The 14405-nt window shown below is 46.5% G+C and overlaps 1 protein-coding gene across 2 annotated transcripts in view; it reads left to right on the top strand.

Moving 5' to 3' along the window:
* The window catches only part of CYSTM1 (cysteine rich transmembrane module containing 1), a 33238-nt gene extending 20601 nt beyond the window's left edge, over positions 1–12637 (top strand). For both annotated transcript variants that reach the window (XM_062587457.1, XM_062587456.1), the window contains exon 3: positions 12148–12637. In XM_062587457.1, coding sequence (XP_062443441.1) covers positions 12148–12254 — 107 coding nt within the window. In that variant the 3' untranslated portion in view covers positions 12255–12637. The remainder of the gene's footprint in view (positions 1–12147) is intronic.
* The last annotated feature ends 1768 nt before the right edge of the window (positions 12638–14405 follow it).

Below are 14405 nucleotides of genomic sequence, written 5' to 3'. Positions count from 1 at the left end.
GAGGAATGAGCCAAAGTATGGAGCAGCATACTAATTTGAAAGAATTCACTGATGTTAGTTGTCTGTTCAGCTTCAGGTTTTTTTCTATTGATACGTAGCAACATAAAAGATGAGACTATTCTACTGCGCTAAGGAATGAGGCTCAGTCAGCAGCCTTCATTCCAATTGCAGGCAAATAAAGCTCAGTATTGCATTTGACCTTTTGTACTTACAGGGTGGAAATCTTATTTCTGCAAGTTGATTATTTGTAGCAAAGCCAGCTGTGATAAGAGTAATAGTCACAGTGATTCTGCCTGCCTCCCAGTGTTTGGCCAGCTGCAAGAATAAACAGGTTACCTAGCTACAGGGAGCCTGCCTTGCAATAGAGGTATGGGGTTTTCCACTGGGTCTGTATGGAAAAGAGAGGATCATAATCACTCTGATTAAGCTTTCTGGTGCCTCTCTGTTACCACTGTCACTTCTCGAGGCTTGTTTATTTGAGCCTTCTCCAGCAGTTTACATAGAAGATGAATTGCAGCAATTCTAGCAGGCTTTGTGGTGTGTATTGATCCTTCCCAAGTAGTCTGTTGGAATAGGTTGCTTAACTATTACTGTACCTTCAGGACCTGCAACTCCAGCCTGTCAGTGTCCTGGCAAAAAAAAAAAAAAAAAAAAAAACAAAACAAAACAAAACAAAAAAAAAAAAAACTCTAACTACATTGTCATTTGTTTTCTTATCTGCTTCTCATACCTTAGTTCACCAGGTTTGTAATGTTCGCTTACTTCTCACAATCCCTGACTAACGTCAGTTGACTGAACAAACACTGAGCTGTTTGCTGGCAAACAGTATTGTCCCACAGCTGATGTCTGAAACACCCTGACCTGAAATGCTTTTCACTCCTGATGGCTAGATAATGTGAGCAGAAACTGATGTAAAGAAAATGATTTTGTAGTTCAGGTTCTGTGTCTGAAAACCTTCTTCATGCAAACTGGCCAAACTAGGCTGAGGCTGGCTACATAGTTAACTGAATTAAAATGGACTGCCATTCTGGAAAGTCCCTTTTACCTGGGATTTTCTCTCTAGCTTGGGTAAGAAGCAGTTTGTTTAGGACCTTTGCAGCACTGAGCAGTTGTGCAACTTGTAGTGCTTGAATGCTGGAGAGAGTGCTTAGGGATGACCTTGCTACTCCGAACAACTGTTCAGCAACGTGTTCCCTTTGCTTTAAAACTGGACTTGGTCCCTTCAGTCTGTCGTTCAGAAGCCTCCTACAAGCTCCTTGTAGGACTGAATCTGTGCTGTGTAAAACTCCAAGCGTGGTCTTGTTTAAATTGAGGATTAATGCTGAAGGTCAAGTAGAAAATTCTGACTCAAGCTGAAGAGTGTGCTGCTCTTACCTCTGCAAGTGAACAGGTGGAAAATGCCTCATTGCTTTAAGTAGTGAATTGGGATTTCCCTGCAGGAAAAAATGTCAAAGGAAGTTCTCAAATTCCAAAAATTTCAGAATTGTCTCTGCAGCTGAAAGGAGAACTGAAATCTCCAGCCCTGAATTTTACTACCTTTTACCTGGGGGGAAGCTGGCTGCTTATGAAACAATGTCTACAGCAAACTTTTTAACCTTTGTGGCAGGGGGTTGTAGGGCTTTGGAGAGATTGCCAGTGCCTGCTGATGTCCTGCAGAGCCTAAGTACTACAAGGTATACTTTCCTTCTCAAGGAGTGCCTTTTGCCCTGCTTTTGGAAGTGTTGAATCCTTCCTGGGGGCGCTTTCCATAAATGCTGATTAGTATCACATTCTATGGCCCCTGTTTGATCTCAAAAATCACTGATACATGATATTTGCATGCTTGGGAGGGGAAATTAGCCTCTTTCCAAGCCCTGAGCTCAACTGTAAGATAACTTTCTGTACATCATTTGTGGTCAGGCCTATCCTAGTGCTAGGAGCATAAGCAGTATGAGGGAGAGGAACCACTTTAGCCTTGTGTGAAATGCAGCAAGTACTGTGTTGGTTTTTGAAAGTGCTCACTTGACACGCCTGTACAGTAATTTCCCTGAAATGTTGTGTGTTTGGTTCTCTCCAAGCCACAACAGCTCTCCAGAGACTCTTAAGAGCTCCTCAAACTGAAAGGCAGGATTTCTCCTACCCTACTGGATATAGTCATATAGCCCTGGAAGAGAGCAGATGGCAAGAATCACACCAGATTCAGTAGTGGTAGTTCAAGCTGAAATCTAGGCTGGGTCAGCAACAGCTGGTGAGTGGCACAGACGATTTGCAAATGAAGCTATCTGTAGTCCTTACTGGCCATTTACTTGCTTACTGCTTTTTTCTTTTTGTTTTTCTTAGGTAGCTTTGGCAGTAGAGCTGTTTATATGAAACTTGCTCAGTGTTTTATAACTTAGGAACCTTTTCTGCTTAGAGGTAGATTATTATTTTTTCATCTAGTTCTGACAGGTATCTATTTTGGGAGTTTGCTAAGGTGTTTCCTGAAATTTGAATATGGTGTCAGTAAAGAAAATATGAACATAGTGAAAACTCTTCCACAGGAAGGGCTGTGGATGAAAAGTGGGAGAAGGAATGTGAAATGATGGAGTGAAGCTGTTAAGCAGGAACAAATATCCCCAGGGAGGACCAAGAATAAATGCCTTTCTGTCCAAGGGAATTGTTGGCCAGGTCTGTTGTGCCCAGGCTCTGCCCTTGGAGGTCTTGTGGGCAAAGGAGAAGGCATGGGACAGATGGAAGTCTTGTTGGTAGCCTCTAGGAAAGCTCTAGTCAGAGCCCTAAGGTCCCTGTTCCCTGTTAATGCAATTTCTTCTTCCATGCACTTGCTGCTGCCACCTCAGGATCTGCTCAAGGACATGTTGCTGTCTAGGGAGGCCAGAGCTGGATGTTCTTTGCTCCTACAGTGCTGGGTCTGCAGATCTAGAGTGCAGAGGCTAAAGAGGGCTCTGAAACACTGTGTTTTTAGTCACTGTCATCTCTGCGTGCTTTAGTTGCCATTAGTGCCCTCACTTGTTCTCTGCCCTCAGTCCTGAGTGGAATGACTTCTCAAAGATCTAAGTCAGAATGTTTTGAAGGTAAAACCAGATACACAGACTCATTTGACTTAGCAATGTTTTGTAGACTGTACTTAATTGTTTAAGAAATTAATATCAAATCAGTGATACATGATATTAAACATCTTGCATGCTGGCTGGGCAAGTAAAAACAGAGCTCTTGGTGCAAAAGTGGCTTGTGATTAAAAAACACTTTAATCACATGTGGGAAAAGGCTTATTGGTCCCTTCCCTACTGTGCATTACTTCCCAGAGGAGAAAACTGGTTTTAACGCATACTTCTGCTCTGAAGAGTTGTCACTATGGCAAACGGTTGTTCAGATACCATGGAAGAGTTTTTGATCTGCAGTAGCAACTTCCTGCTTATTGCTGCTCTCTCCTGCATACTTTCTTAATAGAACAAGTCTATGTGCAGCTAGGAATGTCAGTAACTGCTTGCAGGTAGGTCTGTGTGCTAGGACACATCTGGAGCTAAATAAGCATCAAACTTCATGAGTTCTCAGGGTTTTTTTCCTGCTTTCAGCCTTCTCACTGCAGGAAGAAGGAAGAGACTGCAGTCAGCTGCTGCTCAAGCTTAGCAGTCCCTGGATGTACATGCACCTTGCCACTTCCTGGGTGGTTGAGGTTTTTGGCTGTATCAGCCACTTGGTTTGCCTGAAGTGAGCTTTCACTTCTAAGCTGTCTACCTGAACATCATACCTGAAATACCCAGGCCAGTAATGTGGAGCAAAACTACTGGAATGACTGGCAGACTAAATCTGAAAGCACTCTTTGGGACTTTCAGATGTAATCAGTGTATGCTTTCTAAGAGTTTCTCAGTGTAGATGCATGATGTCTGTGCAAGGGGCCTGGGAAAGGACAGTCTGATTGTATTTCCAAAGCCTGAGTCATTGTACCACTGTGTTGGTACATCAGGTAAAGTGCTGGGATAAGTAATCTTACAGTCTAAGGTCATGACTGCAGCTTTTGCCCAACCAGGTAAAAAGTCCTACTGGTGGCCATTTCCTCATGGAGCTAATGATTAATATATCAATTAAGCATGAGCAGAAACAAAATGTGTGTGCTTTAGATAAAGCAGACTGTATGTGGAATAACACGATATTGTAGTATTTGTTTTCTTTGTAGAAAGAAAAGTAGGAGTTGTTACTTGCATTGCTTTGTACAGACTGGTACTGTGTGATTACAGGGAGTGCTACTGCTTTCATAGCAAGCATGATTCATTGTGATCCACAGCCTTTATGGTTGATTAAAAAATGGCAGAGTCTGTTCATCTTATTCTGTGTCACGTTTTTTTCAGGAAAATCAATGGAAACGTCAAAACTTGAGTCTAAAATTGGTTGCTGTCTAGGGCCTTGTCACTCTTGTTCCTAGTCTCTGTTTGAACACCTGTCCCAAAGCGTTTATGGGCTTGTGCTTATGGGCTTATGCTTATCATGAGAAGAACCTCGGCACATCGTAGAAGATGTTTAGAGAGTCTGACCTTGGACAGAGAGAGGCACAAAGCAGCTAATAAAGGCCCCAGTAGCACTTGCTACAGTACACTTGAACTGGATGCCTTTAACTTTGTCAGAATTTCAAATACTTCCAAATGCGCAAAACCCGGCAGTTTCTTGAATTGACACACATCAGGTTGAGTTTCTTTTGGTGAAGCTATTGCAATAGAAGACCTGAAGCCTCTTAATGGAAGTAAGTTGAAGAGACAGGATATTGGGTAAAATGCTGGTTAAAGTGAGTTGGGAAGAACTTGGGTGGCTTGCATCCAAAAACATGCTGTGCAAGACTTATAATGAGACAATTATTTGTGCAATGAGTGAGGTACCTAGGGTTTTATGTTATGCTACCCTTTATCATGCTTTGTAGGGTATGCTCTGCATTAAAGTGGTGCTAATTCATAGACTAGGAAAAATGAGTAAATGCTGGTTCCATCTACTCTTGATTTCCTTGGGTACTTCATTCACTGTATTTGTATTAGTTCTCTGAAGCTGATGTTAAGTTTCTCAGTATACAAATAAGAGGATTGGTATACAATGTTTCCAACTTGATGAGACTTGGCTAGGGACAGTTTATCAAGCCTTCTTGCAGTTAAGACTGGGGAGAAGGGGAGAAACTCTTAGACTATGCACTTTGGTAGCTGTGAGTGAGCAGTCAGCTGGCTTTCACCTGTTTTGCTTCTATCTTCCCTACAAGACCTACACCCAAGTAGGGGGAGGGAAGCTTCTTAACATTAATGCTATATAATTGTCCTTAAATTTCACTGGCAATATGTCTGGCACTGGCTGTAGAGCTACAGCTTCAGAAGCATTAGTGAAGGTTCAAATAGAAATGACCAAGCTATAAAGGAGAGTTTGGGTTTTTCTTTAATTTATGGCCCCGATACTCATGAAGTTTGAAAACTTTCAGGCTCTCAAAACTGATTCCTGCTTTGTTTTAAGCATTGGCTGATGACAGTTCTACTTACCATGACAGAGAGATGCTCTGTTTAGGCTCTTGGCCTCTCTGGGATAGAGACTGCAGTGGAAGAGTGTGACTTCTCAGTTGTATCTATTTCAAATGAATCTTCTCTGATGGGCCTTTCCTTAAGACTAAACTTGAGTGAATAGATATGGTAAAGCAACTTACCCCTCACATGGGGAAAAAAGCTATAGAAAAGTCAGGTATTTTCCTCATTCACAGTAAACAAGAAGCTTGTAAAAGGTTAGAGGAATATTCTGCAGTCTTATGTCAGTAGCAAGATGTTTGTCTGGTGATTGGTGATTACAGTTGCTCACTTTGGGAGAAGCTGTGCACTTAGTCTTCTGGTGCTGTTTTGCAGGGGTCTCTGTGGAAAGGCGCCTGTGCTGTAAATGGGCTGTTGGTTTGGGGGATCTTCAGCCTCTAGCAGAGCAGGGTGGAATGACTTGGTCTTTTTCAATGCCGTGTCACCCTTTCTTCCAGAAAGGCACACTTGCAAGTCCATGAAAGGTATTGATATAGTTACTGTCTCTACCTACCTGCTGTGTCCAAAGTTGCTCATTATTTTGCCCCATCTTGCCCTGGATTATTAGTGGGCATTTGTGCTTTTGTATCAACCCCTTGACTCGGAAGACTTAGCAATAAAGTGGCAAGTAAAAGCAAAAGTGCAGAGCAGGTAGTTGATGGTGTTAACTTGAAGGGGAAGAGCTTATTGCTGCCTTGACCCAGTTGTGAGCTGCTGTGCTGAAAAGCAGTATGTAGTGATGTGAGTCAGCTGAGCCATACAGAAGTGCCTATTTCCCATTGCACAGGCCCAAATTTGGAAAAAACATTTTGTTTAATATTTCATCAAGTGTTTCGTAACTACACTTGAGTGTTGTATGTTCTAGACACTTCTCTGCTGTAGTTTAAAACTTCCAAAGGATTAATCGTAAGTACTTAAGGCAAACTGCTCTTGATGCCTTCAGTCATAGGCAGCTCACTATAAATTGTGCTGGACAGCATCTATTTCAACTCTGCTTTAAGATGAAGGAGAATTATACAGAAGCATCCTCCAGCAGACTCTGCAGTGAAACTAAAATTGACTGATTTTTTTTTAATAAGTTGTCAACTAATCCAACAAAACATTAGTTTGTGTGGGATGATGATGGACTTTGCAGTGCTAGTGCATTATATGACTGCTGTCTCTTGTATGCTTGCTACCATTGCTCTTTGGTAGCTTATTCTTCAATTACTAAAGCTGTGTTGCTTTAACATTAAAAGACAGTGATTTTAGATCTCTTCCCTGAATGATGCCTTGGTTGTGGCTACAAATACAGCTTTCTGCAACACCAAACTGCTACCTGTTCTTTCTATTTTTGTCTTGTGTGGCTAGTGAATGTACAAAAGTTCAGCACTAAACTACATCTAACTTTGACTTCAGACTGAAGAGCTGCCAACCAGTTTAAGTTGGGAAAGCAATGACAGTTATTGCTTTGAGAGTTCAGGGTGGTAGAAGAGGTAGGATGTTTCTGTCTCAGCTCTGATGGAAAGTGCTGTTTCTTAGCTTGAGAGATTAGTAATTCTTCCACTCTTGCCCCAAAGATCTATTGTTTCAATTTCGTTCAATCTTTATTTTCATGTCTTCGTCTTAGAGCTGCTGTGAAGTAGAGAACAGGGGTGGTTCTAATAGGAATGTAAAGTGGGAGACATCTGAACAGATCATTTAAGTTGCAGAATTGACTAGACCTGTTGGTGTTCCCACTACTATATCTTTGACCAGAAGTGACTTAATGTCAGCAATACTGAAAACCTAATCTGCTCTGACTACCCATGCCAGCTGGGCTTGGCTAGTGTGGCTGAAGCTAGTAACTGCCTTCCAGCCTGTGGTTTGCATGACAGTGACATTGTCTTCCCCTGTTGCTGGGTACCTGCAGGATGCAGTGGCTGCTCTCTGGGTTGGTTGGCTGAAGAAATTTGCTAGCTAGATCTGCCTGCACTCAAATTGTAACATTGCTGTCTATTAATCCTCAGGGAAGAGGGATAGTGCTTATAGGGTACATACCCTCAGCTCTTTTGCTGGAGGTTGAGCTCAACTGAGATTGAGCTTTTTAATTTTTTTTTTAATTAAAGGCTTAAAATGGGACCTGCCTGCCATAGTCTGAAGATGTGAGGCACAGACCTAATGTCACTGCTCCCTGAGCAGTATAATATTACATTGCCCACAAGATTTGAGGGTGCTGGAGTACCACAAAACTCACTGCAGAGCTCTTTTGGGGACTGAGGAAGGTGTCAGTTTTCCCTTGAGTTTCACTCAGGGCTTTACTCCAGAATGAGTTCAGTGGGATCTGCTCTTGCTGTTGTTTTCCAGAGGTCAAAGTCAGCCTGCTGGTCACTGGGAATCCAGCGCTTCACTAAATGCCCCCCTTCCCCCCCCCCCCCCCCCCCAGCATCCTCTTGCACAGTTCTGGATATCTCGGGGCACTGCAGACCCCAGTTTGGGATACGGCAATGGTCTGTCAGCTGCAATCTAGCTCTCCACAGCCCTGAGGTAGGACAACTTGAACTGTGTGTGGCTTGTTCAGAGCTCCTGTATCTACCAAGAAAGAAGCCTGATGTATTTTTGTATTTTCCCAGCCTGAAATGCATTATCTCCTGTCCTTGCAAGCTGAAATTGCTCTGTGTAACTTTGCCTTGCTGCTTGCCTTTCTGAATAGCTTGGTCTTATGACTGGATTTGTACAAAGGCGTTGTGTGGCATCAGGATTTGCTTTTTGTTACAGCTCAGTGGGGCAACCCAAACAGAAAGGCAATAGCTGAATAATCAGTGTTGTGCACTGCTGCTGCAGGAGAGAATGCTGTCCTGTTGCAGAGGACAAATGGATCAAATGCCAGGATGTCTGGCTGCTTCCAACAGTGCTGGCCAGGGAAGGAAAGCAAGACTGTAAGGGCAACTGCTAAACCAGCTTAACTCTTAGAAGTGCAGGGCACAGCTCCCTTTTCCATTCCAGAGGAGTCGGGGCCCCCTACAGCACACTGCTCTGAGGATCTAACTGGCCATGGCTTCAAATGTGAAGCCTCTAAGTCTTCTATGCCAGTGTTTGAATGCAAGTTTGGGGATGTCATCTGATTGTGGACAGATGAGAGGAAGGGGCCTGACAGTGGTCTTATCTGCCCTGGGGTAGATTTTCCTCCCCTTTTTGAATGGGATGAGTATGTGGTCTTGGAAAGGGATGGAAGATGATTGCTCATGCTGCCTCTTATAGCTGGCCCCAGCCTTACAGCGCTGCCTATCAACTCACACACTGACAGTGCTGTAGACTGAACCATGATCTCTGCTTTCATTAGCTTCAGGTCTTGCTTTCTGCCTCAGGCTGAGGAAAGGCAGGGAGGTATGTGCTTTTAGCTCTGCAGGGGCTGTCAGCACAACAGCAGCTCCTCCTGGGGAAAGAGCGCATGGTTCCATTTCCTGCTTCAGCACAGCTTGTCATAACACTCTGCTAGTCTCCCCTTTCTCCAAGGCTGCCTGGAGAAGAGATGCTTTTTTAATCCTGCCATGGAGCAAGGGTACCACATGCTGTTACTGAATGCTCAAACGCAGCAGTGAAGCCTTAGAGAGGAATGGTAGTGCTCTGCCAGAGCCAAGCAATGTTTCCTGGAGCTGTGCTTTGCCTGCAGAAGAAGAGATGCCTTTTTGTTGTTCTGGTTAGTAAGAGGGAGGCTGTCTGAGGCTGGAATGCAGACTGTAGGTGAAAGCAGTTTGAGGAAGGGGAGGTTTGTGTGTGTGTGTGTGTGTGTTTTTCTTTTTTTCTTGACTGGGCTGTTTAACTCTGCAGCAACTATGAAGTGTCGTAACAGGATTTAGTACAGTGTAAGCATGAGCAACTCCTCTTCCGCCCAGGAGCTTCAATTCTTCAGAGAACTGAAGCAGTGAAGGAGGAGAAACTCTTCTGAGCACAAAACAAATCAGTGGGTGGTGGATCAGGCTCATGCCATCAACATTCTCCTGTGCAGACCTTGTTGTCAACACTGTTAAGCCACTTGGTTTATAGCACTATTTGCCTGCCAGGCTCTTGTGTAAGGGCATGTTTCCCATGAAGACCATAACAAACAGATCCAAGAAAGCTCTAAGGCAGGCTCATGTGCCTGCCTTCAAATTGTGCTGCAGTTTCAGGTATGTTAGCCCAAGCCCAGAGAGGAGGAACCAAATGTGAACTGCTAGTCTGCCCTGAATGGGCTTCTAGTGCCTGCTACAATAGGCAGAAATGTAGCAGGCAGCACAGAGGACCCATGTATGGGACACTGCTAGCAGAGCTATATCCAAGCCTGGGGCTTTTAGATTTGCAAGCAAAATCTAAACAGTTCAACCCTACCTGGCTGTAAGGGGTTGGCTCGGAGCCATACTTACTGTTGGGCCAGCACTCTGCTGTGCTTTCAGTCAGCTGATAATGTATGGTAAATCCTAAGTCTGTTAGGTTCCTCTGGTTGCCTGCTGGGGCAGAGCTTAAACAGTTTCTATCCATGAGGTGTTACCATGAGCATCTTGGAAGAGTGATCCAAGCATTGTCTCCTCAGCTGGTGAGGCATCCAAGGATTGCCTTCTGCTCACCTGCTAAGAACTGGCTGTAGTTTGTGTGCTGAGCAGGTAGTGTTGGAAGAAGACTGCCTAGTTCAAGGTGGTCAGTGTGCCAGACAAAGCTTGTCAAAGATGTGTGGTACTGGATATTAGGGTGCGAGATGGACACAGGTGGAACAAGGACTGATCACTGGCTTCCTAGGGGAGGGGGCAGTTAGTGCTTGAGCAGAGCCAGAGCAGTATCGGAGTTTGCTAAAGCAGGTTGACTTAGCATTACCAGCTTAAGCAGACAGCAAGCTGACAAATCCCAGATGCACTCATAGCTATGGAAACTGGCATCTCCTGGAAAACTCTGCCCTGGATGCTTGTCTGGGCTCTTGTCCCTGCAGTCAGGGCAGACTTGTCATCTTCACTCTGCTAAAACTTCAGAGCTTTCTGCAGCTTTCCCTTGTGCATGAAAGAGACCCTGTGGCACAGCTTGTGTGCAAGGAATCTTCGCTCTTGCTTTCCAAATCAGTCCTCTAGCCCACATCTAGAGGGCTCCAAAATTAATGTTTTAATGTTCCCTAGTCTGCCAGGCAATTAGTTGTGGAGAAACACAGTGGAACTACTTCACCCGGAAGTCGGCTGCTAGAGAGGGAGGCTCTGAAGGAGATGTGTCCCAACACTGCCACAGCTTCATTCCTCCCTCTCTCCTTGCAATGATAGTGAGTAAGCTGGTCAGCTGGCATTCCTTCCTGTTCTGCTGTTTCTACAGGACTTGCTGGCTGGGAAAGGTGGGCTTTTCCTGCCCCTAAGTGCTGGCTGGGGCTGACAAAATGGCCTCCTGCCCAATAGCTACCCTGTGCAAAGTGCAAGGTGAGCTTTTCCCTTCCTCTCATCCCCTCAAGGCTGGAGGGATGCTGTTCTGTTGCTACCTTTGGCTCTTTCAAGGAATCTCTCTGTACCTCACCACCACTGATGTTCGTGTGAATGTAGCTACAGTTCACTGTAGAGTAGTTTGAATCTACTATGTGCCTTCTTCTGACCACCTCCTGCCATTGAGACTTTGCATCCTCCCATGTGCTCCTTCAGCAATGCCAATCTAGGTGTCCTGAGCAGCCTCTATGAGTGCAGGACCTTCTGCCAGCACTGCAGCTGAACTGAGTAGCTCCTGTCCTGGGAAAGGCCAGCTGCACTGCTGTGGTGCACGCCAGGCTTGCCAGTGCTAGCCAGATGGGCACTCGGTGTGAAGTGGCACTGATTTCGGTCAGCAGCAGGGCATGTGGCAAATGGTGCCCCTGTGGACACTGTTCTGGAAAACTCCTGTTGCTGTAGAAGGCCTGGCTGGAGGGTAGGGAGAGGCAGATGGGCAGGCAGGGATGGTCTGAAGCACCAGCTCAGGCTGCTGCTGGATGCAGACAAGCAAGCACTCCTTCACGCACTCCCAGGAGAGCAGCTTGCACAAAGCAGATGTGTTCCAGGCTGAACCAGTCATCTTGCTCAATAATTATCTGTTGCAACAGAAATCTGGTCTGAGCTGATCTGTACCAGTTTCTTATGTCAAGATCATAACATTACAGAGTCTCAGCAGCCTGGGTCTGGCTGTAAAAATAACTTTATTCAATGGCTATTTCTGTTGGGGTGGTGCTGCAGTGGTGGAAAGAGGGCAATGGGTTGTATGCGGGTGCTGTAGTGGTGATGAAAAGCATGACTGGAGGTGCTCTGAGATTCATCACAGGGGCTTGGCAAGGCCTTTCTTGTGCAGACTCATCCACACATCAGCTTGAGGCCTCCTTTCAGAGATTGAATTCCTACCATAGTGGATGGGGGATGCATGCTTTCCCCTCCGCTTCCCTCCCCCTCTTCCCCTCCCCCTCCCCAAGCATGGGCCACCCCAGCCACATGCTGGGGTGAAGATGAGTGCTTGGGTCGTCCGGTGAGCCTGCTCTCCTGTGGCCTGAAAGGCTCCAGGCCATGGCAGACTCTGAGGCAAAGCAGGCAGGCTGGTGCTTGGCCTCCACCTGAAAGGAGGTTGGTGGCAGGCTGGGAACTGTGGATAGGTTTGGCAGCTGCGAGCTGCAGGGCACAGTTCTTTGCTCTTGGACTGACTGAGGTCTCCTCTGTCTCCCCAGTGTATGTTGTGGAGGAGCGGCGGAGGGACAACACGGGTGAGAGCGCCTGCCTGACAGCGTGTTGGACTGCGCTCTGCTGCTGCTGCCTCTGGGACATGCTGACTTGACTGCTGAAGCCACCTCTCGTACCTCTCACCGAGTGCTATGCAGTCTCCTGACTTCTGTCCTGACTTCTTTCTGTTACTGTAATCAATGCTCTGCTTTGCACAGCCAAGAGTTCCTGTCTGTCAGCCCTAGCGCCAGGGTGGTGGTGGGGGGTGCACTCCTTTATTTTAGTAAAGGAAAATCCCTTTTTAACATTTCTAAGACTTTTGTTGTAACTTTGAGGAATATGCTATGGTATATTTTGGCCAAAGGCATTCCGATAAAATGTGTATTTATCAGCTGAAATTTTCCTAGCCCTAGAAATGAAGATATAGGCAATAATTAAAGCCAACAGTTGATTTTCTTTGCTAGGTCCTGATTGTTTCAATAAATCCGTCCAACAGAGGGTGTGCTTTCCCTGTTGCTGTCTCCTCAGCTTCCGACATGTGTCAGTGCAGCAATGATGGAGTTGGCTTTAAGCAGTTCTGCTGCAGGAATTTGTCCTCCTTCCTGGGGGTGTCTGGCACTGCTGCTACCAGCATCTGTGGACCTCCCTGCAGTAATCACCTGCATAAGCAGTAACTGCCTGGTGAAACCAGCTCTTGGGGGCAGGATGGATTTTTTTATTATTTATTTATTTATTTATTTATTTTGGACAGCAGAAGCCCCCCTTTCCTGCAGTGAGATTTTTTTTTCCCCAGCCCTTTTGCTCAGGGCTATTCTATAGCTTGGGACATTCAGGTTGTCTTCTGGGCCCTAAGGGCAGGGTGGGGGGGTTCTAGCAGGTCTTGGAAAGGCAAGCTTCTTCATGGCATGCTGGGCCAGAGGAGGGGTAAAAAGCTTTTCTCTGTAGCAAATGAGGGAAGGCTGCTGCAGTTCAGCTGCATGCATGTCCTTGAGGAAGACTGTTTCCCACCTAGCTGTGCAATTCTCTTCCTGCTTTGCTCAGGAGAAAAACTTCCCCTAGACTGCAACAAGTTGCCTTTGCTTTGTAGTGGCTGAAGACCATCTAATGAGGCAAAGCTTTTAAAATTTGTGTACCTTTTACCAGCAGTGTTTGAAAGGGTGCTGTGCTCCCAGGCCCTTGGACAGTAAACTGTTGGTATTGTGTCCAGCCTCCCTGATAACTGGCAGTAAGAGCCAGATGTGAGGGGAAAGCTAAAGTGGGGTTGTCTTCAGAATGACCCCAAGGTTCCTCTGCTCTTCAGCCAATGTGAACCTGGACCCAGCATCAGGCCTGGAGGGGCCAGTGTGGGAACTGGGTATGTAAGAGTGGTCAGTGAGGGCTTAATTGCTACCTGTGGCAAGTCCTGCTCTGGGAAGGGCTGTGGAGCTCCAGTATGTGGTGGTATCTTCCTCAGCAACTCTGCAGCCTTTAGGGCTCAGCAGGTCCTCCCTGCTCTAATGGGCAAGTAAGAGCAGAGGTGTTGAGCTGCTCAGTGTTAATGCCTCTGCCAGCTGGGATGCTGTCACCCTCTCTCTCCCTCTGTGCCCTTTCCCTAGTGTGCTGGGCAGCAAGACTAAGCAAGTCTGGCCTGGCCTTGGCTGCTGCCCAGAGGGCCTTACTGGGCATGGAGAGGAGAGAGCCCACAGGCTCTCCTTCAACCTAGGCTTTGCTCTGCCTCACATCAGAGCAAGAGCTGGGCTGGGGCTGTTTGGCCCTACGGGGGAAGGGGCTAAGACTTGACTTTGTTGTGCTCTGTCATAGAAGTCTCCTGCTCCTGCTTATGTGCCTGTTGCAAGCACCAACAAAGAAGCTCTGAACCTGGGTGCTGAGCTCCTGTGGCTACAGCAGAGCGCCCTCCTTTCCCCAGGAGCACCCAGTTCTCGGCACTGTGGTGCCCATCTGCAGGGGTGTGCAGGACATGCCACTACCCTGATCTGCTCGTGTGCAGCTGGGAAGAGCTGCCCGGGGCTCCAGCCACCCCCCTTCTGTGCCTTGGGGGAGGCAGCTACGTGGTACCAAAATGGGCTCAGTGCTGGAGAGCAGGTGCCCCACTGCAGGCACCTCTGCCAGGCAGATGCCCTGCAGAGGGCCACAACTGGCTCTGCCAGTGCCTAGTATGTACCAGGCACCTAATGTGCAGCCCTATCCTGGGCCACAGGCGAGTGGAGCTGCAGGGCCAGGGCACCAGGTACAGGGGCAAGCACTGGTGAGTGCATGACCCAGCCAA

Source organism: Rhea pennata, chromosome 14 (assembly GCF_028389875.1).
Source record: "Rhea pennata isolate bPtePen1 chromosome 14, bPtePen1.pri, whole genome shotgun sequence".
NCBI classification, from domain to species: domain Eukaryota; kingdom Metazoa; phylum Chordata; class Aves; order Rheiformes; family Rheidae; genus Rhea; species Rhea pennata.
Note: the sequence above shows the minus strand (reverse complement) of the source record. Positions and strands in the feature narration are given on the sequence as shown.